Source organism: Gallus gallus, chromosome 34 (assembly GCF_016699485.2).
Source record: "Gallus gallus isolate bGalGal1 chromosome 34, bGalGal1.mat.broiler.GRCg7b, whole genome shotgun sequence".
In the NCBI taxonomy this organism is placed as follows: Eukaryota; Metazoa; Chordata; class Aves; order Galliformes; family Phasianidae; genus Gallus; species Gallus gallus.
The window spans coordinates 1,494,570-1,521,831 of record NC_052565.1 but is presented as its reverse complement, the minus strand read 5'-3'; the positions used below and the strand labels follow the sequence as shown (position 1 = coordinate 1,521,831).

General features: G+C 68.3%; 7 protein-coding genes across 16 annotated transcripts; 5 read left to right on the top strand and 2 right to left on the bottom strand.

Moving 5' to 3' along the window:
• Positions 1-1,521: 1,521 nt before the first annotated feature.
• RBMS2 (RNA binding motif single stranded interacting protein 2) lies at positions 1,522-4,959 on the bottom strand. 4 transcript variants are annotated; one of them, XM_040654882.2, is made up of 13 exons: positions 4,861-4,959; positions 4,511-4,662; positions 4,319-4,377; positions 3,599-3,690; positions 3,363-3,556; positions 3,160-3,239; positions 2,974-3,083; positions 2,831-2,877; positions 2,644-2,749; positions 2,516-2,563; positions 2,146-2,253; positions 1,994-2,068; positions 1,522-1,914 (listed from the first exon to the last, which is right to left on the bottom strand). In XM_040654882.2, the coding sequence occupies exons 1-13, from the start codon at positions 4,927-4,929 to the stop codon at positions 1,828-1,830; spliced, it is 1,227 nt and encodes a 408-aa protein (XP_040510816.1). In that variant the 5' UTR covers positions 4,930-4,959; the 3' UTR covers positions 1,522-1,827. The 4 variants fall into 4 exon arrangements, with proteins under 4 accessions (XP_040510816.1, XP_025001342.1, XP_015155776.1 ...); XM_025145574.3 differs by having other exon boundaries at positions 1,534-1,914; positions 2,644-2,737; XM_015300290.4 differs by having other exon boundaries at positions 1,537-1,914; positions 3,363-3,520.
• A 325-nt stretch (positions 4,960-5,284) lies between these two features.
• Positions 5,285-8,109, top strand: LOC100857335 (aquaporin-4-like). Its single transcript, XM_015300292.4, has 5 exons — positions 5,285-6,312; positions 6,719-7,039; positions 7,106-7,258; positions 7,327-7,407; positions 7,764-8,109. Exons 1-5 carry the CDS (start codon positions 6,298-6,300, stop codon positions 7,980-7,982), a joined length of 789 nt encoding a protein of 262 aa, XP_015155778.3. The 5' UTR covers positions 5,285-6,297; the 3' UTR covers positions 7,983-8,109.
• A 754-nt stretch (positions 8,110-8,863) lies between these two features.
• On the top strand, positions 8,864-10,800 carry MIP (major intrinsic protein of lens fiber). The gene is made up of 4 exons (NM_204266.2): positions 8,864-9,256; positions 9,525-9,689; positions 9,775-9,855; positions 10,405-10,800. The coding sequence occupies exons 1-4, from the start codon at positions 8,897-8,899 to the stop codon at positions 10,585-10,587; spliced, it is 789 nt and encodes a 262-aa protein (NP_989597.1). The 5' UTR covers positions 8,864-8,896; the 3' UTR covers positions 10,588-10,800.
• A 407-nt stretch (positions 10,801-11,207) lies between these two features.
• Positions 11,208-18,336, top strand: TIMELESS (timeless circadian clock). Its single transcript, XM_015300280.4, is given in 30 exon segments — positions 11,208-11,513; positions 11,596-11,749; positions 11,858-11,972; positions 12,083-12,145; positions 12,569-12,670; positions 12,765-12,920; positions 12,997-13,130; positions 13,216-13,303; positions 13,406-13,468; positions 13,470-13,583; positions 13,694-13,911; positions 13,987-14,090; positions 14,307-14,476; positions 14,564-14,683; positions 14,763-14,914; positions 14,990-15,087; positions 15,160-15,286; positions 15,362-15,557; positions 15,670-15,821; positions 15,941-16,026; positions 16,103-16,220; positions 16,338-16,420; positions 16,500-16,642; positions 16,760-16,937; positions 17,050-17,118; positions 17,193-17,311; positions 17,384-17,546; positions 17,629-17,668; positions 17,797-17,879; positions 17,957-18,336. Coding segments are annotated over 30 exon segments (3,639 nt in total). The 5' UTR covers positions 11,208-11,416; the 3' UTR covers positions 18,091-18,336.
• A 7-nt stretch (positions 18,337-18,343) lies between these two features.
• APOF (apolipoprotein F) lies at positions 18,344-19,469 on the top strand. The gene is made up of 2 exons (XM_015300298.4): positions 18,344-18,518; positions 18,600-19,469. Exons 1-2 carry the CDS (start codon positions 18,418-18,420, stop codon positions 19,444-19,446), a joined length of 948 nt encoding a protein of 315 aa, XP_015155784.3. The 5' UTR covers positions 18,344-18,417; the 3' UTR covers positions 19,447-19,469.
• Positions 19,470-19,919: 450 nt separating this feature from the next.
• On the top strand, positions 19,920-25,417 carry STAT2 (signal transducer and activator of transcription 2). 7 transcript variants are annotated; one of them, XM_040654879.2, is made up of 23 exons: positions 19,920-19,988; positions 20,248-20,424; positions 20,521-20,671; positions 20,783-20,881; positions 20,972-21,064; positions 21,145-21,223; positions 21,312-21,397; positions 21,479-21,627; positions 21,701-21,859; positions 21,941-22,093; positions 22,183-22,203; positions 22,352-22,445; positions 22,564-22,620; positions 22,686-22,769; positions 22,839-22,937; positions 23,316-23,451; positions 23,537-23,586; positions 23,681-23,769; positions 23,863-23,999; positions 24,076-24,264; positions 24,348-24,405; positions 24,491-25,037; positions 25,129-25,417. In XM_040654879.2, the coding sequence occupies exons 2-23, from the start codon at positions 20,294-20,296 to the stop codon at positions 25,408-25,410; spliced, it is 2,943 nt and encodes a 980-aa protein (XP_040510813.1). In that variant the 5' UTR covers positions 19,920-19,988; positions 20,248-20,293; the 3' UTR covers positions 25,411-25,417. The 7 variants fall into 7 exon arrangements, with proteins under 7 accessions (XP_040510813.1, XP_015155769.1, XP_015155768.1 ...); XM_015300283.3 differs by having other exon boundaries at positions 19,920-20,014; positions 20,293-20,424; XM_015300282.4 differs by having other exon boundaries at positions 19,920-20,014.
• IL23A (interleukin 23 subunit alpha) lies at positions 25,366-26,952 on the bottom strand. The gene is made up of 4 exons (XM_003643958.6): positions 26,751-26,952; positions 26,239-26,343; positions 25,716-25,841; positions 25,366-25,620 (listed from the first exon to the last, which is right to left on the bottom strand). The coding sequence occupies exons 1-4, from the start codon at positions 26,913-26,915 to the stop codon at positions 25,474-25,476; spliced, it is 543 nt and encodes a 180-aa protein (XP_003644006.5). The 5' UTR covers positions 26,916-26,952; the 3' UTR covers positions 25,366-25,473.
• Between the last annotated feature and the right edge of the window lie 310 nt (positions 26,953-27,262).

Sequence of the window (27,262 nt, the reverse complement as noted above, 5' to 3'; positions counted from 1 at the left end):
AAACAAAACAAAAACTCCAAAATTGATGGGGGAGGGGGAGGGGGGGAAGAACTGGGGGAGGGGGGAAGCTGAATTTGAGGGGGGGACTGTAAAGGGAAGGGGGGGGGGCGGGGGGGGGCCGGCCGGAGCGCGGAAGCAGAGGAAGAAATACAAAACTAGAAACCTCTCAGATCCTTTAAAAAAAAGCAACTTAAAAACCTGTACAAAATGCGCTACGTATAAATTAAAGGGGGGGGGACAGAGGGGGGGGGGGGGCGGGGGGGGCCGCAGCATTGCAGCCACAGCTCAGATCCCCCCCCCTCTCCCCACTCCCCCCCCCACCTCCAAGGTGGGCAGGACCCCAGCACCCCCCCCACCCCAGCCCCTGGGCAGCAGAGGAGGGGGCTCAGTGCCGGGGGGGCCGTCTGTGGGGCTCCCTCTTTGGTTCCTTCCTGGGGGGGCCCCTGCCTCCCCCCATACCCCAGGGTCACCTGGTGAGGGGGGGGGGGGGGGGGGCGGGCACCGGCACTAGCAGCAACAGGAGAGGTGGGTGATGGCTGGAAACCGGGAGCGCTGCCCGCCCGGGGGGGGGGTGGGGGGTGAGGGGATGCAGACCCCCCCTCCCCCCTCCCCAGCAGACCTGGGCTGAGCACACGCTGAGCTGTGGGGTGAGGTAGATGTGTGGTGGGAGGGGGGGGGCCCTGCTGCCCGGGGGGGGCCCCTCGGCCCCATGGAGGGACTGAGGAGCCCACCGCCCCGGGTGTGGGGGGGGTGGGCAGGGGACCCCACTGCGCTGGGGGTGGGGGGGGCTGGAAGAACCGGGGGGGGCCCTGGGCAGAGCTGGCACTGGGGGGGCACGGCCGGCCCCAGAGCTGGAAGCAAAGAGGGGAGGTGGCTGCCCCCCCCCTCCCCTTAGAAACAGACAGACAGACCCACAGAGTGGGCTCATAATGCGGGGGAGTGGAGGGGGGGGGGGGCCGGGGCAGCTCAGCAACCCCAATCTTTGGTTAAAAGAGACGCCCCCCGCGGCCCCCCCTGATTGTCGTTGCGCAAGCGGGGGGCATGGCGGGGGGGCTCGGCAGCCCCCGGGGGCGCGGGGTGAGTCTAAAGTGCCTGGCTGGCCCGTGGGGCGGAGCGGGGGGGTTATTGCACTTGTCCTGCCCCCCCCACGGCTGGGGGCAAGGGGCGGTGGGGGGAAGAGGGAGGGCATGCAGAGCCTCAGGCCCCCCCCCCCGGACAGGAATGGCTGCAGCGGGAGGGGGGTGAGGGGGGGCAGCACCCCGGGCCTGCTGGGGGGCTGGGGCGCCTGACCCTATAGGGGGGAGGGGTCCATCACTGCCCCCTCCTCCCTGCTCTGGCAGCAGAAGGCACGGGGGGGGAGGGGGGAAAGAAGGGGGGGGGGTCCGCAGCTTGGGGTGGGGTCTGGCGGGGGCCACGGGCTGTGGAAGCACAAGGCTGGAAGGGGGGGGGGGGGGGGGGGGGGGGAAGGAGGGGGCTGGGGCTGCTGCGGATGGGGAGCCCTGACTCCCTTCGGGGTGGGGGTGGGGGGGGGTTCTTTTATTTCTTCTTTTTTTCCTTTTTTTTCCTTTTTTTTTTTTTTTTTTTTTTGTCATTTTTTGTTTTCCTTTTTTAGAAAATGCAGGAGGAAAAAAAAAAGCCCTCCCATTGCAGGGGGGGCTGCCCTGGGGGCTGCGGGACCCCCGGCACTTCAGGACCCTCCCCCCTCCCCAAAAGCATGAGCCCCTTCCCCCCCCCCCCCACCTTGCTGAGGAGGAGGAGCAGAGGCAGGGCACAAGGTGGGCAGCGGTGGTGGGGGTCCCTCGGTGTCGGCCCCCCCCCCGCCCGCTGCTACTTGGGGTAGGGGTAGGGGAAGGCGCCGGGCTCAGAGGGCGACTCCACGGGGCCGTGGCCATGGGTGGGTGCAGCACTGCCGTCCTGTGGGGGGGGGGGGGGGTTAGTGGGGAAAAGCTGGGAGCCCCCCCACAGTACTGCGGGACCCCCCACCACCACTCACCTCCAGCGGGACCGTGGGTGGCACTGGGGGGTACGGTGGGAGGAAGGCTCCAGGCAGGGCGGCAGCAGGCACATACTGGGGGGAGAGGAGGTATCAGTGGGGCTGGGGGTGGTGGGGGGCAGTGGGGGGGTTGCAGCCGGGGGGGTCCTTACCGTGCCAGTGCTGCCCAGAGAGAGGTGGCCAAGCTGCTGGGCCAGGGGGGCCACCACCGAGGGCTGGAGGGGGACGGCGTGGTCCACGGCGGGGGCCAGCACTGCGCCCTGCATGGCTCCATCCATCAGCAAGGGGGGGGGACAACAAGAGGGGTGGGGGGAGCAGGGCCACGGGGTGGGGGACACGGGGGGTCAGGGACAGCAGTGGGACGTGGGGCTGAGATGTGCAGGGTGGGGTCCCAGGGGTAGGGCTGGGGGTGTATAGAAACGGGTGGGGGCACGTTCGAAGTGGGGGGGGGCTCTGACCACGTGGTGGGTGGGGCTATGGGGGCAGGGGGCGGGGCTGTGCATTGCCTGCTGCTGTGCTCACCGTGGGCTGCACGAGGTAGGACTGGTGCATCCAGGTGGGGCTGTGGACCTGCAGAGCAACCAATGGGTTGGGGGGGCTGCAGCCAGCCCACTGCAGGGACCCCCACTCTGCAGGGAACCCCCACATACCTGGTAGGAGGAGACAGGTGAGGGCAGGTAGGGGGCCAGGGCGGTGGGCGCAATCATCCTGTTAGGGGCCAGGCCATAAGGTGCAGGGTAAAACCTGTGGGGCGGACTCAGTTATGGGGTGGTGGAGGCTGTAGCCATCTGCCCCCCCCACCTCCCACCACAACCACGGGGGCTGTGGGGCACTCACCCATTCTGCAGCGCTGTGGCAGGGTCGTAGGCCAAGGTCACAGTGCCCTAGGAAGGGACAGAGGGGTCAGAGCTGCCCCACAGCGCTGCCCCCCAAGAAGAACCCCCTCACCGTGCCCCATTCTGCCCTCAGGCCCCATTTACCGTGTCACTGTCCCGGGCCCAGGCTCTCCCATTGGGCACAAACTTGCCCTGGCTCTGTCGTTTCTTCTGCCCCCCATCTGCAAACTTGCACAGCAGCGGGTCCGGGGGGGCTGTGGGGAGGGCTGTCAGTATCACCAGCCAGCACCCAGCCACCCTGCCCCCCCTGTCCGTGCCCCCCAAGCCTACCTGGCACCCCTGGGGGGGTCTTGATGTACTTCCCATTAAAGTGGGTGATGACAGCCTCGCACTTCTCTGTGGACTCCATCCTGGTGGGGGGGTGGGGGGGGGGGAGGGGAGGGAGAATGGCTGGAGGGGCCCTCCTGGGTGTCCCCAGGGCCTATGCAGCCCCCTCACTGTTCACCCTCCCCCAGCCCCATGCAGCCCCATACCGTGCAAAGCCCACGCCACGGCTGGCCCCGTGGGGGTCCCGCAGGATGCGGGTGGACACCACCTGCCCAAAGGGCTTCAGCAGCGCCTCCAGCTCCTGCTCGTCCACCCCCAGCGGCAGGTTGGAGATGTAGAGGTTGGTGGGGTCCTGCTCCTGTTGCTGTGGGGAGGGATCAGGGGGCAGCGGGGACACCCGCTGGGGTGGGTCTGGATTTTGGGGTCCCCCCCCAGGCCTTACCTTGGCCATCTGTGCCTGCACCCCACTGGCCTTGAGAGCTGTTACTGCCTTCTGGGCTGCCGTGGGGCTGTCGAAGTCCACGAAGCCATAGCCTTAGGGGGGATAAGGGGATAAAGGGACACACAGAGTGAGAGGGACCCCAAAGCCTTCAACCCCTCCCCTACCCCTCAGACCCCCAAACCTCAACACCTCCCCCCCCCCCCCACTTTTCCTTAGACCATAAGTGCAATGAAGAGGCCCCCAAAATGCAGACATCCTTCCTTCCCTTAGACCCTAAATACAGCGGAAGTGACCCCAAAGCTCTAATCCCCTCCCCTTAGGCCATAAAACCCAACACCCCATTTTCCCTTTAGACTCTACACACAGTGAATGGGACCGCAAAACCCTGACACTTCTCCTTTCCCCTTGGAGCCTAAATATAGCGAGAGGGACCCCAAAACTCTGACCCCCCCCCCCTCGTCCTCCCAAACCCTAAACAGAGCAATAGGAACCTCAAACCCCCAATACCTCCAAGCTCCTTTTCCTTTAGTACAGCTCCAACGACCCCAAATCGCTGATATCCACCCCCCAACCCCCACCTCCCTCAGACCCCCTAAATCCTGACCCCTCCCCCTTTCCTCTTAGCCTCCAAGTGCAGCAAAAAAGACCCCCCCAAACCATTACCCTTTATGCCCTAAATACACTCAGATGGACCCCCAAATCCCAATCCCACCTCCCCACCTTTGCACTTGTTGGTCGTCTTGTCCAGGATGGCTTTGGTGGAGACGATCTTCCCATAACTGCATAAGGAATCAAGTGTGTGTGGGGGGGGGGGATGGGGGGGGGAAGGGAAAGCGGGGGTGCCAAATTGCCCCCTCCCCCTCTCCGTTAACGAACCCCCCCCCCCCCCCCCCCCCCGAAGGCCCCACTCACGGCTGACACAGCTTCACCAGGTCCTGGTCGGTGGTCCCGGGGTGCAGCCCCCGGATGTACAGATTGGTTTTGCTCAGCTGTTCGCCCGCCCCCCCGGAAGAAGGGCTGGGGCTGGGGGGGCCCATGGGCTGCGACGGCGGCACATAGGGCTGCTGGAGGCGGCGGAGGGGAGGCCGGTCGGTGTCACCGAAGCCCGGTCCCGGTTGGGGCCGCCTCCCGCTCCGGCCGTGACCCACCAGGCCCCGCCGCCCGCCCGGAGGGAGGCCCGAAGGGGCGGGCGGTGGGGCCTGGCGTGGCAGGCCTGGAGAGAAGAGCGGCCTAGGCCTTGTCGTCCCCCCCGCCCCGTTTACCTTCTTTCCGCCCTTACTACAGGCGAAGGCGGCCAGGCCCGGGCGCGGCGGCGGCACCGAGAGCAGCATCCCGGAGCGCGCGGCGGGGCGGGCGGCTCCGCCTGACGTGACGCGGGATCCGGGGCGGGCCCCGCCAGGCGGCTGCGGCCTAGGAGTGAGGGGCTCGGGGAGAGGCCCGGTCCGCGCTTTAACGGGATTTTTGGGGATACAGCCCCCTGTTGTGGGGGTTCGGTAACCGGGGCCTGCGGCGGCCGAAGCCTACAAGCAAGGCGCGGTCCCTTTAAGACCGCAAAGCCCCGCCCCCGCCGCCATTACCCCCACAGCAGAGGCGGTCGCACCGTATCCATGGGCGCAGCCATTTTGGAGCTGTCGGTCACGTGCCCCTCCGCCATCTTGGCACCTCCCACCCTCGCCGCGTGACTCCGAGTGAAGGCGGGCGGGGGGCCGCCATATTGGCACCTCGCGGGGTTATCCTGCGGGCTCAGGAGGACGGAGGGGCTCTGGGGGCAGAGGGGCCTCCGTGGGGCAGGGGGGTGCCGGGAGGGGTCTGTAGGGCAGGAGGGGGTCCTCAGCAGGGGGTTATAGGACAGGGTAACGGGTCCCGGATAGCCTGGGAGGCTCCTGTGGGGCTGAGGTAGGATGCGTGGCCTGGTCTGTGCCCCACAGAGGGCCTCTGTGGGCCGTGGAACCGCAGTGTTCCTCCCCACCCCCACCCCCACCCCCCGTCAGCCCCACGTCCTGGGGGCAGGGCTGCGTGTCAGGGCGTCCATCCTCATCCAGGCCCTTTGTGCGCGGATTGTTCTGGCTCTTTCGGGGCAGCTGCGGGGCTGTGCTGAGCCAGGCCCTGGGCAGCGACCCGCTGACTCACGCCATGTATGGGGCTGCTGAGCTGGCAGGGACGTGGGGCCCGGCCGCCCCCCCCCCCCTTCCTACCCCAGCAGCAGGGCTGGGGGCAGCTCCCATTCTGTAACCCCTTCTGCTGCCCCCAGAACAGGGCAGGGGTTCCCTTGTGCCCTCCTGGCGCTGCAGTATGAGCAGGGCTGGCCCCATCTGCTGCCCCCACCCCACAAACACCTTCCCCTGCCCCCCTCCCCCCCCCCCCCTCCCCTTTCATCTGTGCATCCTCTCCTTTCATCTCTGCCTTTCATCTCCCACCTGAGCACCTCCTGCTGGTTGTCGTGGCAACACCCCAAAGTGCCCCTTCTTGTTGCCGTGGCACCCAGAGCATCTTGGGGTGCCCGAGCCCAATTTCAGGCCCCATGCAGCTCCTGCCATGGCCGTGCCCTCTTGGCAGACCCCTCCTGTGTTCTGGGGCTGCCCTGTGCTGGGTGTGGGGTCCTCCCTCCCCAAATCAAGGGGGGGTTGGCAGGACCAGGGGATGGGAGGTGCCCTTGCCATAGGCATCCTGTGCGCTTGCCTTGGACCTGCAGCTGCACCATGGCCATAGGGGAGGTAAGGCCTCGCAAGCCGCGTGACCCCAACCCCTGTCCCCATCCCCAAGCCCTAGCTGTGAGGCCCTGGGATCCGTCCCTGCCAGGGGAACAAGTCTCGTGGCCCTTGTAGCCTGTGGTCTCAGCCTGTAGTCCCGCTGGGGGGCATTCTGTGTGCCCCTAGTGGGGAACCCCCATTCCTGGGCTGCTCCAGTTGCCATGGTGACCCCATTGCCAAGGTGCCCTGTTGCCAAGACACCCTCTGTCACCTTGGCTGCTGAGGCATCCAGTTACCATGGCACCCCATCATCTGTCATCCCTGACACTCCCATCATTTCAGTACCAAGTTGTTGAAGGGTCCCATCACTGTGACACCCCATCACTGTGACACCCCATCGCCTTGACTCCCAGCCACCTCGTGCCCACAGGAGCTGCACAGCGGGTGCTTCTGGCGGGAGGTGTTGGCTGAGGCTGTGGCAACGCTCATCTTTACTGGGGTGGTCCTGGGAGCTTCAGCTGTCCCCAGCCCCCTGGTGCCAGCCCTGGCAGGGGGGCTGGCGGCTGGGACACTGAGCTGTGCTCTCGGGGCACCCCAGGCCAACCCAGCACTCACCCTGGCGCTGCTCTGCACCCACAAACTGAGTGCCCTGCGTGGGGCTGCTGTGCTGCTGGCACAATGTGCCGGGGCTGTGCTGGCTGCCACTGCTGCACGCCTGGCACTGCTGGACGACACCGGAATGGTCACCAGGGTGAGTGTCCCTGTCCCTGTGCCCATCCCAGTGCCGGTGGGTGCTGAGGCTCTGCTGTGCCCACAGGTGAGTGCGGCAGGGACAGCAGGGCAGGCGTTGTGCTGGGAGATCTTTGCCACCTTCCAGCTGGTGCTCACCACCTTTGCCACCGCCAACCATGAGACCGTCCCCACCGGGCTGGCCCTGGGCAGTGCCGTCATTGCTGGCACCCTGGCTGCGGTAAGGACCCCCCCAATGCCCCCTGCCTGTGGCCCCCTGGCCCAGCCAGTTCTGACCTGCTCCCCCAGGGGCCATTCTCGGGGGGCAGCATGAACCCAGCCCGCTCACTGGGGCCTGCCATCGTCACCGGCATCTGGGACGACCACTGGGTGAGTCACAGCACCTCCGGGTTCCCCCGGAGACCCCACTGTGGGAATGGGTGACCCTCCCATCCCATCCTCCCCCAGGACAGCAATCCCTGCCTCCCCATTCATTCACTCCCCCTGAGTCACCCTCAGCTGCATCCCTAGATGGGGTCCTCCTGGTTCCCCCATCACAGAACATGTCCCCCTACCCCCGTCCTTTGGCCCTCCTGCTCCATCCCAAATGTGGTTCCCTCCTCACCCCTGGAGCAGCTCCCTCTGGTCAGTCCCTATCTGTAGTGTGGGCCCTGCAGCCCCTGACCCCCATGTCACCCTGGGTATCCTCACTCCTACTGGTCCCACTGACCCCCCCCCCCCCCCAGGTGTACTGGGTGGGACCGGTGCTGGGTGCTGTGCTGGCTGGGCTCTGCTATGAGTTCATCTTCGCCCCTGGTGCCTCCCGGGAGAAGCTGTGTGCCTGCCTCACCTGCCGGGATGTGACACTGGTGGAGACCACCACCCCATCCCTCTCCTCACCCGCCACCACCCCCCTCGGTGCTGCTCGTACCCCCCCAGCCTCCCAGGGTCAGGGCACGGCCTGATGGGAGGGCTGGGGGGCTCCTGCACAGCTGCCTCCTCCTCCCCCCCCCCCCCCCCCCAAACCATCCTCTTTTCCATGGGGATTAAAGGTGACTTTAGGCCAGAGATGAGCACAGAGTGGTGCTGTGGGACAGGGGGGGATCCGGGTGCACGGGGTCACTGTGGGGCCTCTCCTTGCACTCCCCCCATGCCGTACCCCCCCCTGTTGGCCCCACGGTGGGGGCCGGGGGGCTGCTCCTGTCCTGTGCGGGCGCTGAGCGCAGCAAAGCCTTTTGTCGGAGCCTCTGCAGCCCCGGCAGATTCCTGCGGGCGCCAATGGCCGCGCTCAGCCCTAATCCCCCCCGGCCGGGGGCTTAGTGCCTGCTAAGCCAGCCTGAATGCACCAGAGCCAGGCTGGGGGGGGGGGGGGGGGACGACACGACACAACAGCGGCAGCCCCCGGGGGGGCACCTGCACCCTTGTGATGTGGGGCTGGGCATGGGGCACCTGCAGCCCCCAGGATGTGTGGGGTTGGGGCGGGCTGGCTCCCAGCGCTGCCCCCCCATAGTGTCCCCCCAAAACCTGGCTGTGGGGAGGGGGGTGTTTCTGTTCCCACAGCCCCAAGTATGTTGTTGACCCTAGGCCCTATAGAGGGTACCCATATCTCAGAGCCACCCCCCAGCTGGCATCCCCAGGGGTGGGGGACACAGCTCTGGGGGGTCCCCACTCCCTTGGGGCTGTGGGACTGCCCCTGAGGGGGGCACTGGGGTCCCACACAGCACCTTGCCCACCCCATATCCCGGGCAGCGAAGCGGTTAAGGGGGGGTGGCGGCGGTGGGGTCCCACCCCCAGGGCCGGCTGGGGGGGGGCCTATAAAGGTGGGTGCGGGCGGCCCCCGGGAGGGGAGCGGGGCCGCGGCGGGCAGCGGGGCCGGGCCATGCGGGAGCTGCGCTCGTCCTCCTTTTGGAGGGCCATCCTGGCCGAGTTCCTGGGCAGCCTCCTCTACACCCTGCTGGGGCTGGGGGCTTCACTGCGCTGGGCCCCGGGCCCCCACGGGGTCCTGGGGTCCGCCTTGGCCTTCGGCCTGGCCCAAGCCACCCTGGTGCAGGCGCTGGGGCACGTCAGCGGAGGGCACATCAACCCGGCCATCACGCTGGCCTTCCTGCTGGCCTCGCAGCTCTCCCTGCCCCGTGCCCTGGGCTACCTGCTGGCTCAGCTGCTGGGTGCCCTGGCGGGGGCCGGCGTCCTCTATGGGGTGACACCGGCCGCCGTGCGCGGCACGCTGGGCCTCAGTGCGGTGAGCAGGGCGAGGGGGGGGGGGGGAGGGGTTGGGGGGAGAATGGGGTGCTTGGAGGTGGGGGAGGAGAGAATAGGGGGCTGGGGCAGGGGGCAATGGGTGGGCTGTGGGGGGTGTTTGGGGTTTTGTGGGGGGCTGGGGGTGGCCGAAGGGAAATAGGGGTTTTGGGAGAGGGGAGATGGCGTGAAGGGGGTTAATGGGGAATTGGGCAGCAGAGGTCTGGGAAGCGTGAGGCTGGGAGCCGGTGCTGAGCCCCTCTCCCCTGCAGCTGCACCCCAGCGTGGGCCCGGGCCAGGGCACGGTGGTGGAGCTGCTGCTGACGGCTCAGTTCATCCTCTGCGTCTTCGCCAGCTTCGACGACCGCCATGACGGGCGCCCTGGCTCTGCTGCGCTGCCCGTTGGCTTCTCTCTCGCCCTCGGCCACCTCTTTGGGGTAAGGGGGGTGGGGGGGGTGGCAGCTCCGTGGGGTGGGGGGGAGGGGGAGCAGCCATCACCCACCACCCCCTCCTTCCCCGCAGATCCCATTCACTGGTGCTGGCATGAACCCCGCGCGGTCCTTTGCGCCCGCTGTCATCACCCGCAACTTCACCAACCACTGGGTAAGTGGGGAGCACTCTGTGGCCCGGCCCAGGCCGTTCCAGCCCATCTCCGTCCTGCCCCAGTCCATCCCAGTCTGCCCCAGTCCATCCCAGTCTGCCTCAACCCACTGCTGTCCTCCCCACTGCATCCCAGTCCTATCCCAGTCCATCTCAGCCTGACCCAATCCATCCCACTCCGTTCCCAGTCCATCCCAGTCAGCCTCAGCTGCAGTCCTGCCCGGTGCATCCCAGCGCATCTCAGCCTAACCCAATCCATCCCAGTCCCATCCCACTCCGTCCCATCCCACCCACAACCCCACCGGCTGCAGCAGCCCCCAGGGTTCCCCACCGGGGGGGGGGGTCGGGGGGTCACATCCCTTATCACATCCCTTATCACATCCCTTATCACATCCCTTATCACCCCACTCCTCGGGCTCAGGGAGGGCCGCACGGATCCCCCCTCCCCGGGTCCCCAGCCGGGGGGTCGCGGCCGCTCCGCTCTCGGGGTGGGGGATGGGGATGAGGGGGGGGTATCCCCGCGGCCGCCCCCTCCCACGCCGCCCCCCGCAGGTGTTCTGGGCGGGTCCGCTGCTGGGCGCGGCGCTGGCGGCTCTGCTGTACGAGCTGGCGCTGTGTCCGCGGGCGCGCAGCATGGCGGAGCGCCTGGCCGTGCTGCGGGGGGAGCCGCCCGCCGCCGCGCCGCCCCCCGAACCGCCGGCGGAACCGCTGGAGCTGAAGACGCAGGGGCTGTAGGGCCGCCTCCCCCCTCCATCCCCACCCCCCCCCCCTCACCCCAAAGCCGGGGCCGCCTTTGCTGTGTCGGGGCCGCCGATGCGGTGCGTGTGGTGCGTGCGTGTGTGTGCGGCGCGGCGGGAGTGCGGCGGCCACCGGCACCCAACGGGCGGCCCCGCCCCGCCGCGGCGGGAGCTCCGTGTTCGGTGAATTAAACCTACGCTTTATTTTGGTAACCGCTCTCGGAGGGCGGGGGGGGGGGGGTGGTTTGGGGGGGGCGCGGGGCGCACCGCGGTGCGGGGGCAGAGCGCGGAGCGGCGCCTTCCCGCGCCCGAGGCGATGCCCCGCCCAGGGGGAGGGGCTACCGCCCAGCCTGAGCCGTTCTTAAAAGGGCAACGTCGAGGTGGGGCCACCCCCCCCCCGGTGGGGAGTGGGGAGCAGCACGGTGCGGGGAGAGCGGGGCTGTACGAGCGGTCGTCACTGGGGGGGTGAGGGGGGAGAAGGGCGCTGCGGTGTGTGGTCCCCGCTGGTAGCGGGCGGTGGGCGGAAGGGGGGGGGGGGCGACCCGCGCGGTTCGGGGGTTTCCGCTTGAAGGCCTCCGGCGGGGGACGGCGGGAGGGGCGGGGCGGGGCGGGAGTCGCGGGAACTGGGACGGTTGTGTAACGGCGGCGGGAGCGTGCGGGGCTGGGGGCTTTCGGTACCGCGATCGGGATCCGGATCGGGATCAGGATCAGGATTGGGATTGGGACCCGGACCCGGACCCTCAGAGCCGCCCGGTGCCCCGGGACCGGGGTCGGGCTGCTCCGCCCCGCCGGGTCTTGCCCGGCTCCCCGCGCCCGCACCGCGCTGCATGGACTGGTACATGATGAACTGCGAGCTGCTGGCCACCTGCAGCGCCCTGGGCTACCTGGAGGGCGACGCGTACCACCGCGAACCCGACTGCCTCGGTACGGCATGGTGGGGGATGGGGGTGGGGGGGGGGGGGAGGAAGCCGGGGGGGGTGCGGTGTTCTGACCGCCCCTCCCGCAGAGAGCGTGAAGGATCTGATCCGGTACCTCCGGCACGAGGATGAGAGCCGCGACGTGCGGCAGCAGCTGGGAGCAGCGCAGATCCTGCAGAACGATCTGCTGCCGCTGCTCGTGCAGTACCCGCAGGACCGGACCCTCTTCGATGCCGTCGTCAGGTACCGGGGGGGCTGCGGGGATGGTGCGGGGGCAGCGGTCCCACGTAGGCAGCGGTCCCGAGTCCTTCTCACTTCCCCCCCCCCCCCCCCCCCCCAACTCCCCCATAGGCTGATGGTGAACCTGACGCAGCCGGCGCTGCTCTGCTTCGGCAAAGTGCCGTCGGATGCCACCGCCCGGCACCACTTCCTGCAGGTGCTGTCCTACCTGCAGGCGTACAAAGAGGTGAGGGTGCAGCCATGGGACGGCCTACGGGTGGGGGGGGGGGGGTCGTCAAAACTCCACCTCCCCCCTCCCCCCACACACACACAGTGCTCACAAGGGGCTTTCTGCAGGCGTTCGCCAGTGAGAAGGTGTTTGGGGTGCTGAGCGAGAAGCTGTACGAAGTGCTGCAGCTGGTGGGTGCTGGGGGTCCGGGGGGGATCTATGGCGCTGATAGTCTGGGGGAGATCTATGGGGCTGGGGATCTGGGAGTTGATCTGTAGGGCTGAGGGTCTGAGGGGGATCTATGGGGCTGGGGGTTGATGTGTGGGGCTCAGGGTCTGGGGGGTGGGCCTATGGGGCTGGGGGTCTGTGGGGCTGAGAGTCTGGGAGGGGAGCTATGGGGCTCGGGTTTGATGTGTGGGGCTGGGGGCCTCCGGGGGGGGGGGGTGAGATCTGTGGAGCTGAGTGTCTGGGGGGGGATGTATGGGGTGGGGTGGCCATGGGTCTTGAGGGGCTGGGGGGGGAGCTGTGGGGCTGGAGGTCTGAAGGGGGGGGGGGGGGTTATGGGGCTGGGGTCTGGGGGGGTGCATGGGAGTGCTGACAGCCGTGCACTGCAGGACTGGGAGCAGAGGCAGGAGGAGGACACGCTGCTGATCGAGCGGATCCTGCTGCTGGTGCGCAATGTGCTGCATGTGCCCCCCGACCCCGCTGAGGAGCAGGTACTGGGAGGGGGGAAGATGGGGGTACAGACACAGGGATCCCCACAGTAAGGTGCCCTGCATGCTGCCCCCCCTCCTCTGTGCTGCCCCCCAGGGTGTGGATGGCGATGCCAGCGTGCACGACCGCGTGCTGTGGGCTCTGCACATCAGTGGCATGGACGACCTGCTCAAGTTTCTGGCCAGCGCGCCGGCCGAGCAGCAGTGGGCTCTGCACGTCCTCGAGATCATCTCCCTCATGTTCCGTGACCAGGTGAGCGTGGTGGGTGCAGGGACCACCCCAGCCCCCCATCCAGCTGTGCTGACCCCCCTCCCGCCCCACCTTGCAGAACCCGGAGCAGCTGGCAGCGCTGGGACAGGGCCGGGCAGGCGCGGAGTGCGGGGAGGACACGCGGGAGCTGCAGAGTCTGCGGCAACGGGAGCAGGCAGAGCAGAGAGCACGGGTGCTGCAGCGCCCATCCAGGTGGGGAAGGGGGCTGGGGGGGGGAGGGGGGGCAGGACCCTGTGGCAGGGCCAACACTGCTCATCCTGTGCATTCCCAAATCCAGGCACTCCCGTTTCCGTGGCTCCTACGTCATCCAGGGGCTGAAGGCCATCGGGGAGCACGACGTCGTCTTCCATAAGGGGCTGCACAACGTGAGCGCAGGGATGGGGAGCGCCAGGGGGGCTCGGTATGGTGTGGAGGGGCTCAGTGTGGTGCTGAGGGGGCACAGCTCACGCTCCCCTCTCGCCCCACAGCTGCAAAGCTATAGCCACGACCTGGGCAAGGAGACGCGCCGGGTGCCGCGGCGCCGCTGGGCCCCCCCCCGAGCAGGGACCCCCCCGGCGCTCCGCCCGCAACGTCCGGCTCTTCCTGAGCCACTTCTGCCAGGACTTCCTGGAGGGCTGCTACAACCGCCTGATGCTGCTGGTCAAGGTGAGGGCGGGGGTCACTCCCCCAACCTGAGGTCACCCACCCCGCTTCAGGTCACCCTCCCCCCACTCGGTGTCACCCTGTGCTGAGTCCCCCCACACGCCTCCCCCCAGGACCAATTACTGCGGGAGAAGGCGCAGCAGCACGACGAGACGTATTACCTCTGGGCCACCTCCTTCTTTATGGCCTTCAACCGCGGCCGGGGGTTCCGTGCTGAGCTGGTGTCGGAGACGGTGGGCGTGCGTGCCTTCCACTTCATCGAGCAGCACCTCACCAACTACTACGAGATGGCACTGATGGACAAGAAGGAGGTGGCCACCTGGGCGCGCAGGTGGGGGTCACAGCCCCTCCCTGGCCCTGAATCCCCCCCGTCAGCGCTGCCTGACCACCCCTCTCCCCCCTGCAGGATGCACCTGGCCCTGAAGGCGTACCAGGAGCTGCTGCGCACGGTGCAGGAGATGGACCGCTCCCCAGAGCCAGCAGTGCGGGACAGCAGTCAGGTCATCAAGAGTGAGTCCGTCCCTCTGTCCCCCCATGCGTGGCTCTGTCCATCTGTCCATCCCTCCATCTGTCTGCATGGCTCTCTCTCCTTGCGTCCTTCTATCCACGTGTTTCTCTATGCATCAATCTCTCTCGGCATCCACCTATCCATCCCCCTGTCCACCCCCCCACACATCCATCTGTCCAAACTGACCCTTCCCCCTCCCCACGACCCCCCCTCCCCAGACCACATCTTCTATCTGATGGAGTACCGGGAGCTGCTCCTCGCTCTCTTTCGGAAGTTCGATGAGACGAAGCAGCCCCGCTCCTTCCTGCGGGACCTGGTGGAGACGGCGCATCTCTTCCTGCAAATGCTGGAGCGCTTCTGCCGCGGCCGCTCCGGCCTCGTGGTGCAGGTGGGTTGGAGTCAGTGGGGCTGTGCGTGGGGTCCTCGTGGTCCCTCCTGACCCCCCCCCCCACCCTTCCCTTCCTTTATCATGCAGAGCAAACGTGTGAGGAGGAGGAAGAAGCCCCGTGCCCCCGCAGCGCCGCAGCCGCCGGGCGCAGCAGAGCTGGAGGAGCTGTGGGCAGCGGTGGCCCCGCAGCTCCAGGATTGCCTGCAGGTAGGGACAGGCCCTGCTGTGGGGGGGGGGGGAGGTCCATGGGGGGGTGCAGGGTGACGACGCGACCCCCCCCTCGCAGGGCACGGTGCCGCTCCCTGAGGATGTGGTGCCTTTTGATGCCGCCTCGGAGACTCCGGTGGAGGAGCAGCGCGCGGCGGCTCTGCTGCGCATCCAGGAGTGCCTGAGGGAGGGGAGGGCCCCCCAGGCCCTGCGGCTGCTGCGCTCTGCCAGGTATCCCCCCGACCCCCCCCCACCCCCACCCCTCAGTATGTGGGGACGCAGCACCAACCTCTGCTCTCCATGCAGGGAAGTGTGGCCCGAAGGGGACGTTTTTGGCCCCCCCGGCGTGGAGCCCCCCGAAGAGACGCAGCTGCTGCGGGAGATCTGCTTTGCTGAGCTGCCCCGTGAGTGCACGGCCCCACCCCATGGCAGCGGGGTCTGGGGGTGCTCTAGGCCCCTAACGCTGCCCCCCACAGGGCCCACAGCCCCCCCCGAGGCTGAGGAGCCGGAGGAGCCCGAGGAAGAGGAGGAGGAAGAGGAGGAGGAGGAGGAAGCGGTGCGGGTATCCGAGAAGGAGTTCAATTTCATGGACTACCTGAAGCGGTGAGGAGAGCCTCTGAGAAGGGGAGGGGGGGGGCTGGGGGGGGCAGCACTCACTAATGTGGGGGTTGGGCCCAGGTTTGCCTGCGTGCCCGTGGTCCGTGCCTGCGTGCTGCTGCTGCGGGGCTACGCACAGAACAGCGCCCGCACCAACCACTGCGCCGCGCGGCTGCTGCACCGCCTGTCCCGGCAGCTGCGCATGGAGGCTCTGCTCTTCCAGCTCTCCCTTTTCACTCTCTTCCACCGCCTCCTCAGCGACCCCAGCGCCCACCAGGTGAGGCACAGCCCCGACCCCCCCCCCCCCTTCCAGACCCATACTCTAGTTCCAGCCTGGTGCAATCGTGCTGCCCTCACCCCTCTGTGCTGCCCCCCCTTCCCCCCTCCAGGAGCTGGTGGCCTTGGCCAAGTTTATCCTGGGTAAGTTCTTTGCGCTGGCAGCCACCAACAAGAAGGCATTCGTGGAGCTGCTCTTCTGGAAGAACGCTACGGCCGTGCGTGAGATGAGCGAAGGCTACAGCTCCCTGCGGGACGGGGAGGGGTGAGTGGGGCTGGGAGGGCTGTGGGGCTGAGAGAGGGGCGGTGGGCATGGGGAGGGGGCTGTGGGCTGGGAAGTGAGCTCTGACCCCCCTTCTCCCCTCCCATCACTCCTTTGCTCAGGGCTGGAGCACGCCGGACCCCCGCCTGGAACCCGCAGGAGGAGCAGGCGCTGCGGGAGCTGTTCTGGAAGTATAAGGAGGCAGAAGGTATGGGGGAACTGTGGGGGGCAGGGGATGGTGGGGACCCTCCTTGCAGCCCCCCCTGCAGCCCCCACTCCCACAGGTCAGGACATCATTGCCTCCATCCTGGCGGAGCTGCCGGGCCGCACACGGCGACAAGTGGTGCAGCAGTTGGTGCGCATGGGGCTGGCGAGCAGCGCCAGGGACTTCCCACGGCCAAGGTGGGGATGAGACCCCCAAGTGGGGACCCCCGTGATGGGGAACACTCTGTGTGCCCAGGTGGGCACCCAGGGTTGTGTCCTTCACAACCCTCCCCTCCCCCCCCCACACACACATAGGAAGGGCACCAACATTGTGCTGTGGACGGAGGAGCAGGAGCTGGAGCTGGAGCGGCTCTTCGAGGAGTTCAGGGGTTCGGATGGTGAGTGGGTTCCAAGGGGAGGGATGTGTGGGGGGGGTCCAACTCCCTGCCGAACCTTCCCCCCCCCCCCTCCCCACAGACATCCTGGGGAACATCATGAGGAACCTGACGGCGCGGCGCTCACGGGCACGCGTGGTGGAGAAGCTGCTGGCGCTGGGGTTGGTGGCAGAGCGCAGGGAGCTGCACAAGAAGCGCCGGAGGAAGAGCTGCGGCCCCCAAACAGTAATGGGGGGAGGGGTCGGGGGTTCCAATCCAGGGGTGCTGTCCCCCTTCCTCTCCTCCCACAGGCACCCAACCCCCCCCTCCCCCCGCAGTACCCAAATGTTACGGTCCATGCAGGGTGAGGCAGATGCTGCAGCAGTTCCAGCCCATAACAGCTCTGCTGAGGACAGCGAGGAGGAGGAGGAGGAGGAGGAGGAAGAGGAGGAAGATGAAGCAGAGGATGACCCCATGGAGGAGCCTTGGGACCCCAAGGAGGGGACGGGGCTGGCCCTGGTGCAGCGCCTACAGCAGGAAGGTGGGTGGGTGGGGACAAGGGGATGTCCCCCCCCCCCGCCCCTCAGGCTTGAACCCCCCCCCCCATCCTTTGGGGTCAGTGGGGCTGCACTGTCTGACCCCAACATCCCCAGGGCTGGATGGGCCCCTGCAGTGGCTGCAGAACTGCCTGAGGAGGACGGCGCGGGACCGTGAGACAGAAGGTGAGCAGGGCTGGGGGCGGGCAGAGGGCTGGAGGTGGGGAAGGGGCTGGGCTGACAGTGCTTCCCCCCCCCAGGGATGTCCTTCCCAGTGCCGCTGGTGCCGCTCTCAGAGGAGAATGAAGATGCCATGGAGCACCGCGGCTTCCGCGCTCTGCTGCGGGAGGTGGGGCTGCGGCCCCCCGCCAACGAGCAGGTGATGCCCCCATCCCCATCCCTGTCCCCATTGCTCCTGGCACAGCCCACAGAATCCCCCCTCTGTCCTCAGGAGTCCTTCTGGCGCATCCCTGCTGCCCTCACCCCCCAGCAGCTGCGTCGTGCAGCCGCCTCCATCACCCCCCCGAGCCCCCAGGGACCCCCCCAGGAGCTGCCCCAACGGGAGCTGCCCCCCCAGGAGCTGCCAGCAGCACCGCAGGACCACCCCGCTGGAGGTGAGGGTGTGGGCTGGGGCTCAGGGAGCAGGGTGAGGGGTGCAGGAACCCCCCCCTGAGTCCCTCTCCCTCTGCCCCACAGCAGAGCCGCTGCCGTCCCCGCTGGGATCGGACTCGGAGAGGTGAGGATGGGGTCCCACGTGCTGACCCTACAGCAGGGTCCTCACTCATGGCGGGGTGGGGGCTGTGGCCCTGGGGTTCTTCCAGTGCCCCCATGGGGTCTGCTGACCCTATCATCCCCCCCCCACAGCGAGGAGCCCCTCTCCCTCCCTGCACCGTCAGGCAGCAAACGGCGGCGGCAGCTCGACAGCGAGGATGAGGATGGTGACGTGGGTGAGTGCAGCCCCCTCCCCCGGCTATGGGGGGGGACCTTTCCTCCCTTCTGCCTCTTCTTTCCCTGACCCCCATAGATTCCATTTCCATAGAGGCAGAGCTGCCCCCCCCGGACCCCCCCTCAGAGGAGGACGAGGACCCCCACCCCATGGGCAGGAGGAAACGCATCCGCCGCCTCTTGGAAGAGGAGGAGGAGGAGGAGGAAGATTGACCCCCCCCCCCCCTCCCCCATGCAGCAGTCCTTGCAGTGCCCCCACTCCATTTTGGGGGCTTTTTCTACAGGTTTATCAGGTTTTGGGGTTCTCTGTGGGTTTTTAAGCTCCTTTTAAGGGCGCGGTGCTTTTCCTTTCCCCCGTCCCCGTTTTACCTTTTGGCCGGGGTTTGGGTTTAGGGTTTGTTTGTTTCTTTCTGACGCTGTTTTCCATCGGGAACGGCACCAAATAAATCAATACACGAAGTCTCGGGGCTGTGCCCGGCGCTGTCGGGGGGGGGGACGGGCCGGCCCGGGCGGTGCGGGGCTCTGTCCCCGTGTGTCGCAATGGGCGCTGATAGCGGCGGTTATAAAGGGGCCGTGGAGGGGGGATGGGGGGGGGGCACAGCGCGGCGGCGGTGGTGCGGGGACAGCGGGGACTGCGAGTGGTGAGTGGGGGGCGGGAAGGTGGGGGGGGGAGGGGGTGCAGCTGTGGGCTGACGGCTGTGCCCCCCCCTCCACCTCCGCAGGCGCCCCCGAGCCGCCACCATGGGCCGCACTCTGCTCTTCCTCCTCCTCCTCCTCCTCCTCCTGCAGGGCCGGGGGGAAACCGCGACCACCGCCCCCCCGGGGGGTGACAGAGGGCGGACCGCGGCGGTGCGGGCGCTGCTGGCGGAGGTCGCTCCCCCACTGCAGGCGTTGCGGGGCCGGGAGGTTCCGTGCGGGGCGCTGCTCCCCGACGCCCTCCCCGGTTTCTCCCGCATCCCCCCTCTGCCCCGCGCCATGTCCCGCGCCTCGTTGGCGCTGGCGCTGAGCGTGGCCGGGTGCGGGGCGGAGGCGGAGGCGGCGGCGCGGGAGCTGTACCGGGAGCTGAGCCCCCCCGCGGCCACCGCTCTGCTGCGGGGTCTGGCCGGGCTGCGGGACGTCCCCGCGGACCGTACGCTGCCGCTGCTCTCCAGCCTGGCCCGACTGCGGCAGCGCTGCACTCCGCCCCGCAACGGGACCCGCAGCGGGACGTTCCGGTGCCGTCGGGAGGCGGAGGACGGCGCGTGCAGCCCCCCCGGGGAGCGCGAGGCGCACGGGGTGCTCGAGTGGGTGCCGGGCGTCAACGCCGTCTACAACCTCGGCAGCGGCCTCTACTTCGCCTTCCAGGGCTGCGAGCTGCTCGCGTCCGAGCGGGCGCTGCAGGCGGCCGAGGATTTGGGCTACGCGGCGCTGACGGCGCTCACCGGGGGCGGCCCCGTGGCCGTGGGGATCCGGTTCGGGCTGCAGCCCGGCATCAAAGCCGGGGTCCGCGCGCTCTACGGCTACTTCACTGCCGACGGGGAACCCCCGACGGCGCCCAGCGCTCACAGCGGCCCCGTCCTCGTGGTGTGAATAAAGGAGAGTCCCCGCCCGTGTCCCTGTCGTTGTCGCTTTCCCGGTCGGTGCGGCCGCGCTGCCCCGGGGCGCGGGGACCTTGGCCCGGGGTCGGCCTTGGACGGGGCGCGCGGTGACAGCGGCCGGCGCGGGGACGGCGGCGCTCTGCCCCACGGCGCTGCCCCCCCAGCCCTGCCCCACGGCCCCGGCCCTACGGGCTCAGTCCCAACGCTCCGTCCCCGCTGCTCCCGTTGCCGACCCCGCCCCCCCCAGCCCCGTCCGCCATCCTTCCGCGACCGCCCGCTGGCCCCGCCCCCTTGCATGTGGCCACGCCCCCTTGTATACGACTGTTCTCATTGGCCCCGCCCCCCGACGTGGCCCCGCCCCCTTCGTCATTTCGGGGAAGTGGAGCTGCCGCAGGAACTCCCTCGTTCGGCCGCCCCAGGGGGCGTGGCCTCACCACCGCGCTCCGCCAATCACCGCCTAAAGCCGGGAGGGGGGCGTGGCCACAGTGCCTTCCTGCGCGGGGTGCGGGGACGGTACCGGGACCGGGGATCGGGGTGCGGCACTGGGGTACCGGGTCCAGGTCTGGTACCGGGATCGGGATTAGGGTCGTGTTGCGGGGTTGGGGGTGTCCACCCGAGAGGCGCTTCTGGGCGGGGCCTGGGGGTGCCGTGCGGGACAGGAGGGGCCTTGGGGGGGATGGGGGCTGCACCCCCAGTACCGTTACGGGTACTGAGCTTGAACGGAGGGAGCCGTGGGGGGGGGGGGGGGGAGGTGGCCGTGTGGGGTGGGCGAGCACCGTTTCCATCCCTGCAGCCGGAGGGGTCCCAGCAGAGCGCCCTCCCCCCCCACCCCCCCCAGCATGGCGCAGTGGCAGGAGGTGCAGCAGTTGCCCCCCACCCACCTGGAACGCGTACACCAACTGTACACCAACGCCGCGCTGCCCATGACCGTCCGGCAGAGCCTGGCGGATTGGATCGAGGACCAGGACTGGTACGGGGGGGGGGGGGGGGGGCACCGCGGGGCGGGGAGGGTACCCGTAGAGCTTTGGGGGGGTCGCGGTGGGGCAGGCACTGAGCGGTCCCGCAGGCAGCAGGCGGCCGAGCCCTTCTCGTCCCACGCGCGGATGCTGTTCCATTCGCTGCTGACGCTGCTGGGGGAGCAGCTGGGCAGCCTGGGGCCGGGCGATGAGGACTTCATGCTGAAGCACAACCTGCGCAAGGCGCGCATCGACCTGCAGGTGGGCGGGGGGCCGCCTGGGGGGGGGGGGGCATCTGTGGATGCAGTGGAAACTCTGTGTGTTGACCGCCCCCCCCCCCCCCCCCCCCCTTCCCCATCGTGCACCCCATAGGCTGCCTTTGAGGAGCACCCCGAGAACTTTGCCAACCTGGTGGCCAATCTGCTGCAGGAGGAGCGGTGCATCCTGCGGAGGGCGCAGGCGAAGGGGCAGGTAGGGTGGATTGCCCCCCCCCCCAACCCCCCCCCCCCCCCCAACCGGCAGAGCTGAGCCACCCGGTACCCCACCCCCAACGTCCCATAGGTGGAGGCCACCCCAGCACCCAGCACGGCCTCACAGAGCAGCCAGGAGCAGGAGATCCAGCAGCGCCTGACCGAGTTCCGCACCGCTCTGCAGGTAATATCCCCCCTCCGGACCCCCCCACCCACCCCATGGGGGCTACACAGTCCCTCACTCCCCCCCCCCCCAACCCCCAGGAAGCTGAGCGTGCATTCCGACACATGGAGGACCTGCAGGACACCTTTGACTTCAGCTACAAGATGTACTACCGGCCGGGTAAGGCTGCATCTATGGGGGCAAGGGGGGGAGGTGGGCACAGCCAGCACTCCCTGCACCCCCCTATACCCCCACCCCACTGCTGCAGGCCAGGACCACTCCCACGACCCTCAGTACGCACAGCACATCCAAGCACTCCAGGCCAAGCTGCAGTCCCTGGACCGGCAGCGACGGGTGAGCGAGGGCAGAGCCGGGCTGGGGGGGGGGGGGGCACAGCTGCAATGTGCCCCCCACTCAAACCCGGCGTCCCTGCAGGAGGTGGTGGCGCAGATTCAGCAGCTGCTGGGGCGCAGTGAGACCCTGCGGGACTTCCTGCAGCAGGAGCTGAGCGCGTGGCATGAGAGGCAGCAGCGCAGCTGCCTGGGAGCCCCCACTGATACCTGCCTGCTGCAGCTGCAGGGCTGGTAGGGGCGGGCTGGGGGGGCTGGGGGGAGGTCGGGGGGGGGGCCATGCTCTGCTGACCCCCACCTCCTGCAGGTTCACGGCGCTGGGCGAGGGGCTCTTCCAGCTGCTGCAGCTGCTGCGGGCAGTGGGAGAGCTGCGACAAAAGGTGACCTACGAGCAGGACCCGCTGCAGTCCGAGCTGCCGCTGCTGGAGAAGCGGCTGCAGGAGCAGCTCACCTGCCTGCTGCAAAGGTGGGGGGCGCAGCGTAAGGAGGGGGGGCTGAGGATGGGATGGAGCTGCTCTGAGACCCCCCCCCCCTCCTCTGCCTGCAGTGCCTTCGTGGTGGAGCAGCAGCCCTGCATGCCCAACACCCCCAAGCGCCCGCTGGTGCTGCGGACGGCCAACAAGTTCTGCACGCGCGCCCGCCTGCTGGTCCGCCTGCACGACCGCAACCACCGCATGGAGGCCAACATCCACATCGACAGGTCGGGGGGGGTCCGGGTCCCACCACCCCCCCCCCCCCCTTAGGGGTCCTGGGCCATGCTCACAGCTGACACCGTGTTGCCTTTTGCAGGGACCCACCGAAGACGCGAGGGTGAGAGCTGAGTATCAGCGGTGGCGGCAGGAATGGGACCTTGGGGGGGGGGTGGGGGGTGTTTCCTGGTGTCCCCAGGGGGGTATCAGCATCCCCAGGGGGTGTCAGCTGCAGCAGCCCCCACCTGCATCCTTCTTCTGCCCCGCAGGTTCCGCAAATTCAACATCCTGACCTCGAGCAGCAAAACCGTCCTGGTTGGGGACAGCCCCCGGGAGGGGTTGGTCTGCGACTTCCAGTACCTCGTATGCACCCCCCTCCCTGCATTGGGTCCTTCCCACCCGGGACCCCCACTTGTGCCCACCACGTCCCAACCCCCACCCGACTCCCAGCCCCACTTTGACCTTCCCCACCCCCCCACAGACACTGAAGGAGCAGAAGGGTGGAGGGTCGGGCAAAGGCAGCAGAGGCACCAATGAGGTGGGTGTGTGTTTTGGGGAGGGGGCGCAGGGTGGGCAGTGGGTGAGGGTTCCCATCCTGTGCAGGGTCCCCTGGCTGTGACTGAGGAGCTTCATCTCATCACCTTCACGCTGGCATATGCATACTGTGGGCTGGAGCTGAAGCTTGAGGTGTGTTTTAGGGATGGGGGGGGGTCTGGGTGTTGGGGCTGCCTGGAATGACCCCCACTCCCCCCGCAGACCTCCACGCTGCCCTTCGTCATCATCTCCAACAACAACCAGCTCTCCAGCGCCTGGGCCTCCGTGCTCTGGTTCAACATGCTGAGCCCCAACCCCAAGGCAAGCAGTCCCCACGCTGTCCTCCCTCCCTCCAGACCCCATACCCCTGCCCGACCCATTGCCCCACACCCCCGTCCTGATGTCTCATCCCTATTCAGTCCCTGCGTCCTATCCTATGTCTGTTCCCACACTCTATTCCTAGTGCTGGTCCCACCCCATGCCCTATTCCATTTTCTGTGCTCTTCCCATTCCAGCCCAGTCGCCCCATCCCTCTCATCGGTCCCATCCCTCTCACTGACCCCATCCCTCTCACTGATCCCATCCCTCTCACTGATCCCATCCCTCTCACTGATCCCATCCCTCTCACCGGTCCCATCCCTCTCACCGGTCCCATTCCTCTCACTGATCCCATCCCTCTCACCGGTCCCATCCCTACAGGACCAACAGTTCTTCACCACACCACCCCCAGCCCCATGGCCCCGGCTGGCAGAGGTGCTGAGTTGGCAGTTCCAAAGCACAGCTGAGCGGGGCCTGAGCCGGGAGCACCTGCACATGTTGGCTGAGAAGCTCTTCGGTACGGCCCTGCACCCCTGAGCCCCCCGGCCACAGCCACAGCCCGACCCCCCTCACCCACCCCACTCCCCCCCCCCCCCCCCCAGGCTCAAAGCCACCTCCGGACAGTGCCTTACCCTGGACCAAGTTCTCCAAGGTGAGCAGTGCCCACCCTACGCGTCCCCATCCATCCTGACACGTCCCCATCTCCCACATCCCCGTCCCACATCCCCATGTCCCCCTTCCTGCAGGATGGTGCTGCGGGTTTCTCCTTCTGGGCCTGGCTGGATGGGATCCTGGCGCTGCTGCACGACCACTTGAAGCAGCTCTGGAAGGATGGGTATGGCCAGGCCAGGGAATGGGGGGGGGGGGGTCGGGATGTGGTGCTGCAGGAGCTGACCGTGCCCTCCCCCGTTGCCCCCCCCCCCCCCAGGCTCATCCTGGGCTTCGTGAGCCGTAAACAGGAAAAGAAACTGCTGAAGGTGAAGCGGTCGGGAACGTTCCTGATTCGGTTCAGTGAGAGCGTGCTGGGGGGGGTCACCTGCACCTGGGTGGAGCACCCCGAGAGCGGTGAGCGCAGCCCCGGACCCCCCCCCCTCCCCACAGTGTGACCTCACACCCACCCGCTGACACCCCTACCCCATAGGACCCCCCGCCTTCCGTGCCGTCGTCCCCTACACCGCAGCCGAGCTGGCATCGCTGGCGCTGCCCGACATCATCCGTGATTACCAACTGCTGGCAGAGGAGAACATCCCCGAGAACCCATTGCTCTTCCTCTACCCCGACGTGGCCCGTGACGAAGCCTTTGGGCCCTACTACAGCCAACGGCAAGAGGGTATGGTGTGCTGCGGCATGGCACGGCACGGGGGGGGGGGGGAGCGCCCACAGCCCCCTCCCAACTCCCCTCCCTGCCCCCAGGGATCCTGACCAAGAAGAAGGAGTACCTGAACCAGCGCCTCATCCGCGTGTCCTCCAGGTGAGCCCCCCCTCCGCCCCCCCACAGGGATGGACCCCCCCCCGTCCCCCCACCCGACCCCCCCGTCCCCACGCTGTGCCCACAGGCAGCCCCATGAGACGTGGCAGACGCAGGAGGAGTTGGTGATGACCACGGAGGACCTGGAGACGCTGAGGTTGAATAGCGGTGGGCAACAGCCCGTGAGCCCGGGGACGGTGCCAGGGGGGGACAGGACCCCCGGGACACCTCAGGCTGTGAGCCCAGGGCTGCAGCAGGCGGTGGCTGCGGGACTGGGGATGCAGCAGCCAGGATCCCAAATCCCGGTGCTGCCATCCCCGCAGCAATTGGGGTCAGGGAGTTTGGGGGTGCTGCAGACAGGGATGGGGGACCTGGGGCTGCCCGTTGTGCTGCAGGTGGTGCAGGTGGGGCCCGGGGGGCAGGGGGTGCTGCCCATAGGGGGCGGTGCCGTAGGGCCGCTGTTGGGGAGCGGTACTGCAGAGCTGCTGTTGGGGAACGGCGCCGCGGAGCTGCTGCCGTCGGGGCTGGGGGACCTGGAGGGGCTGCCGCTGCAGGAGCCGGAGCTGGAGGTGGGAGCGGGGCAGCTGGAGGCGACGGAGCTGCTGCCCACCCTGGACGGTGCGTGGAGCCGATGGGTGAGTGCTGGGGGCTGGGGGGCTGGGGGGTCATTCAGTGCTGACCCTCCCCCCCCCTTCCCCCTCCCCCCCTTCCCCTTCCATCCCATAGACAGCGCCGTGCTCCTGGACCCCAGCGACCCCTTCCTGCCGCAGTCCGAGGACGTGGCCCTGCCGGCCACCGCTTCGCTCTTCACTGCAGACGGCGATTTCCCACCGCTCCACATCGACGCCAGCGACTTCCAGTGACCCCTCCCGGCCCCCTCGTGTAAATAAACCCCTTCCTCCCCATCAGCCCGTGGTGCTGTTAGGGCAGCCCTGGTGCGGCGTTGTAGCAGAGAGCAGCTCCTCGTTGCCCAGCCCTTTATTAGAAACCCATAAATACCCCGTATAAATAGGGAGCGCGGCCCATAAATAAGAAATAAATAACGGGGGGAGGGGGGGGAGGTCGGGGCGGTCAGCGGGTGCTGGCGCCGTGGGTGAAGACGCGGCTCATGACGGCGGTGAAGGAGCGGAGCCGTTCGAGTGTGCCGTGCTGCAGCAGTGGCTGAGCCCAGGAGTCTGCTTGGGGGGGCGGGGGGGGCCGGCAGGAACGCATGGGGACCTGCAGGGAGAGAGGGGTCAGAGGGCTCCGGGTTGGGGTTGGGGTTGATGTTAAGATCGGGGTTGGGGTTGGGGTTGGGGTTGGGGTCAGCTCACCTGCACGAGGCTCAGCAGCTCCTCCAGCACCGCCTTCAGCTCCGGCTGTGGGTGTGTGGCGAAGATGTCGGAGCCCAGCCTGGCCTGGTAGTGCTGCAGCCCCTGCAGGATCCGCTGCAGGCAGAGCTGGGGGTGGGGGTGGGGGGCATGAAGATGCTGGACCCCTGAGCATGTCCCCAAAGCAACCCCTGGGGATCTTCTGGATCCCAACAGCCCCGAGACCCCCAGGCTACCCTGACATCCCCAAGCACATCACTTGGGTGCTTCCAAGATGCCCCCAGGAACATCTCCAGCATCACTACCCCCTTCCCCCCTCCCCCCCCCCCCGAACACCCGTAGCACTTCTGGGACCCCCAGCACCCCTGAGACCCCCAGGACCCCCACCCAGGACCCCCACCCAGGACCCTTCAGACATCGCAATGCATCCCCGGAGCATCCACGCACCCCACAAGACCCCCAGGGCTTTGGCTCCAGGGATCCCCCCGGGCCCCCTCAGACTCCCCCCCACCCCCCCCTCTGGTACCGTGCTGTTCGTGTCCAGCGTGGAGGGGTCGCAGGCGTCACTGCAGCGGATGTGGGGGGCACACTCCCCCTCCATGTCCTCCTCTCCACCCAGACGGACCCCGCTCTGACAGTGGGAGTTAACAGGGACCCCATAGCACCTTGGCTCCCCCCAGGCAGCCAGAGAATCACAGTACCCCCAGACCCCCCCGTGCCCCACACCCCCGGTTCCAGGAGCATCCCCAGCTCTCCCAGTTCCCCGAGCACTCCCAGTTCCTGGAGCACCTCTGCTTCCCCGAGCATCCCCATTTCCCCCGGTTCTGAGAGCATCCCCGGTTCTCCCGGTTCCCAGAGCATTTCCAGTTCCCTGAGTATCTCCAGTTCCCGGAGCACCCCCGGTTCCCAGAGCATTTCCAGTTCCCTGAGTATCTCCAGTTCCCGGAGCACCCCCGGTTCCCTGAGTGCCCCCGGTGCTCCCCGTTCCCATAGCATCCCTCGTCTCCCCGCTCCCCCAAACCCCGTCCCGGCGCTCACCAGAACGCGGTGCGACTCCTTCATTGTCCCCAGCAGCCGCGACAGCCGCTGAGAGAGGTCCCTGCAGGCGGCCCAGTCGGTGCTCGGGGCCGGGAAGGGGACCGCGGGCGGCAGCAGCATCGCCGGGAGGCAGAGTGCGAGCAGGAGGCGGCGGAGCGGGGCCATGGCGGGGCGGGTCGGGTCGGATCGGGTCAGTGCCGCCACCGGCGGATCCACCGGCTTTTATGGGGCGGCGGCAGGTGGGGAATCCCCGAGGCAGGTGGCACCCGCCCCCCGTTACTGCGAAATCGCCGCCTCCCCCGAAAGCAGAACCGATACCGGGCCGGGGTCCCCGGGCTGCGCCCCGCCGCGCCCGCTCCGGCCCCGCGCCCCGACGGGACAGGCAGGAAAACCCGGGGCAGTTCCTGGTGGCTCCGCGCCCGGCGGCCGCGCGGACGGTGCCGAACACACCTGAGCCCGCACCGCACCGCACCGCTCCGCTCCCGGGACGCGGTGGGACGGGACGGGCGCGG

Excerpts from the sequence above, each read along its gene's own strand:
- APOF (XM_015300298.4), top strand. The coding sequence starts at position 18,418 with ATGGGCGCTGATAGCGGCGGTTATAAAGGGGCCGTGGAGGGGGGATGG. Across the intron at positions 18,519-18,599 it reads GACAGCGGGGACTGCGAGTG|GCGCCCCCGAGCCGCCACCA; the intron begins GTGAGTGGGGGG and ends CCACCTCCGCAG.
- IL23A (XM_003643958.6), bottom strand. The coding sequence starts at position 26,915 with ATGGCCCCGCTCCGCCGCCTCCTGCTCGCACTCTGCCTCCCGGCGATG. Across the intron at positions 25,842-26,238 it reads CGCTGGACACGAACAGCACG|CTCTGCCTGCAGCGGATCCT; the intron begins GTACCAGAGGGG and ends CCCCACCCCCAG. Across the intron at positions 25,621-25,715 it reads AGCTGCTGAGCCTCGTGCAG|GTCCCCATGCGTTCCTGCCG; the intron begins GTGAGCTGACCC and ends CTCTCCCTGCAG.
- STAT2 (XM_040654879.2), top strand. The coding sequence starts at position 20,294 with ATGGCGCAGTGGCAGGAGGTGCAGCAGTTGCCCCCCACCCACCTGGAA. Across the intron at positions 22,094-22,182 it reads GCCAACATCCACATCGACAG|GGACCCACCGAAGACGCGAG; the intron begins GTCGGGGGGGGT and ends TGCCTTTTGCAG. Across the intron at positions 22,938-23,315 it reads TGCTGAGCCCCAACCCCAAG|GACCAACAGTTCTTCACCAC; the intron begins GCAAGCAGTCCC and ends CCATCCCTACAG.
- MIP (NM_204266.2), top strand. The coding sequence starts at position 8,897 with ATGCGGGAGCTGCGCTCGTCCTCCTTTTGGAGGGCCATCCTGGCCGAG. Across the intron at positions 9,690-9,774 it reads CCCTCGGCCACCTCTTTGGG|ATCCCATTCACTGGTGCTGG; the intron begins GTAAGGGGGGTG and ends CCTTCCCCGCAG. Across the intron at positions 9,856-10,404 it reads GCAACTTCACCAACCACTGG|GTGTTCTGGGCGGGTCCGCT; the intron begins GTAAGTGGGGAG and ends CGCCCCCCGCAG.
- RBMS2 (XM_040654882.2), bottom strand. The coding sequence starts at position 4,929 with ATGCTGCTCTCGGTGCCGCCGCCGCGCCCGGGCCTGGCCGCCTTCGCC. Across the intron at positions 4,663-4,860 it reads GTAGTAAGGGCGGAAAGAAG|CAGCCCTATGTGCCGCCGTC; the intron begins GTAAACGGGGCG and ends CGCCGCCTCCAG. Across the intron at positions 3,691-4,318 it reads GACGACCAACAAGTGCAAAG|GCTATGGCTTCGTGGACTTC; the intron begins GTGGGGAGGTGG and ends ATCCCCCCTAAG.
- LOC100857335 (XM_015300292.4), top strand. Across the intron at positions 7,040-7,105 it reads ACACCGGAATGGTCACCAGG|GTGAGTGCGGCAGGGACAGC; the intron begins GTGAGTGTCCCT and ends CTGTGCCCACAG. Across the intron at positions 7,408-7,763 it reads GCATCTGGGACGACCACTGG|GTGTACTGGGTGGGACCGGT; the intron begins GTGAGTCACAGC and ends CCCCCCCCCCAG.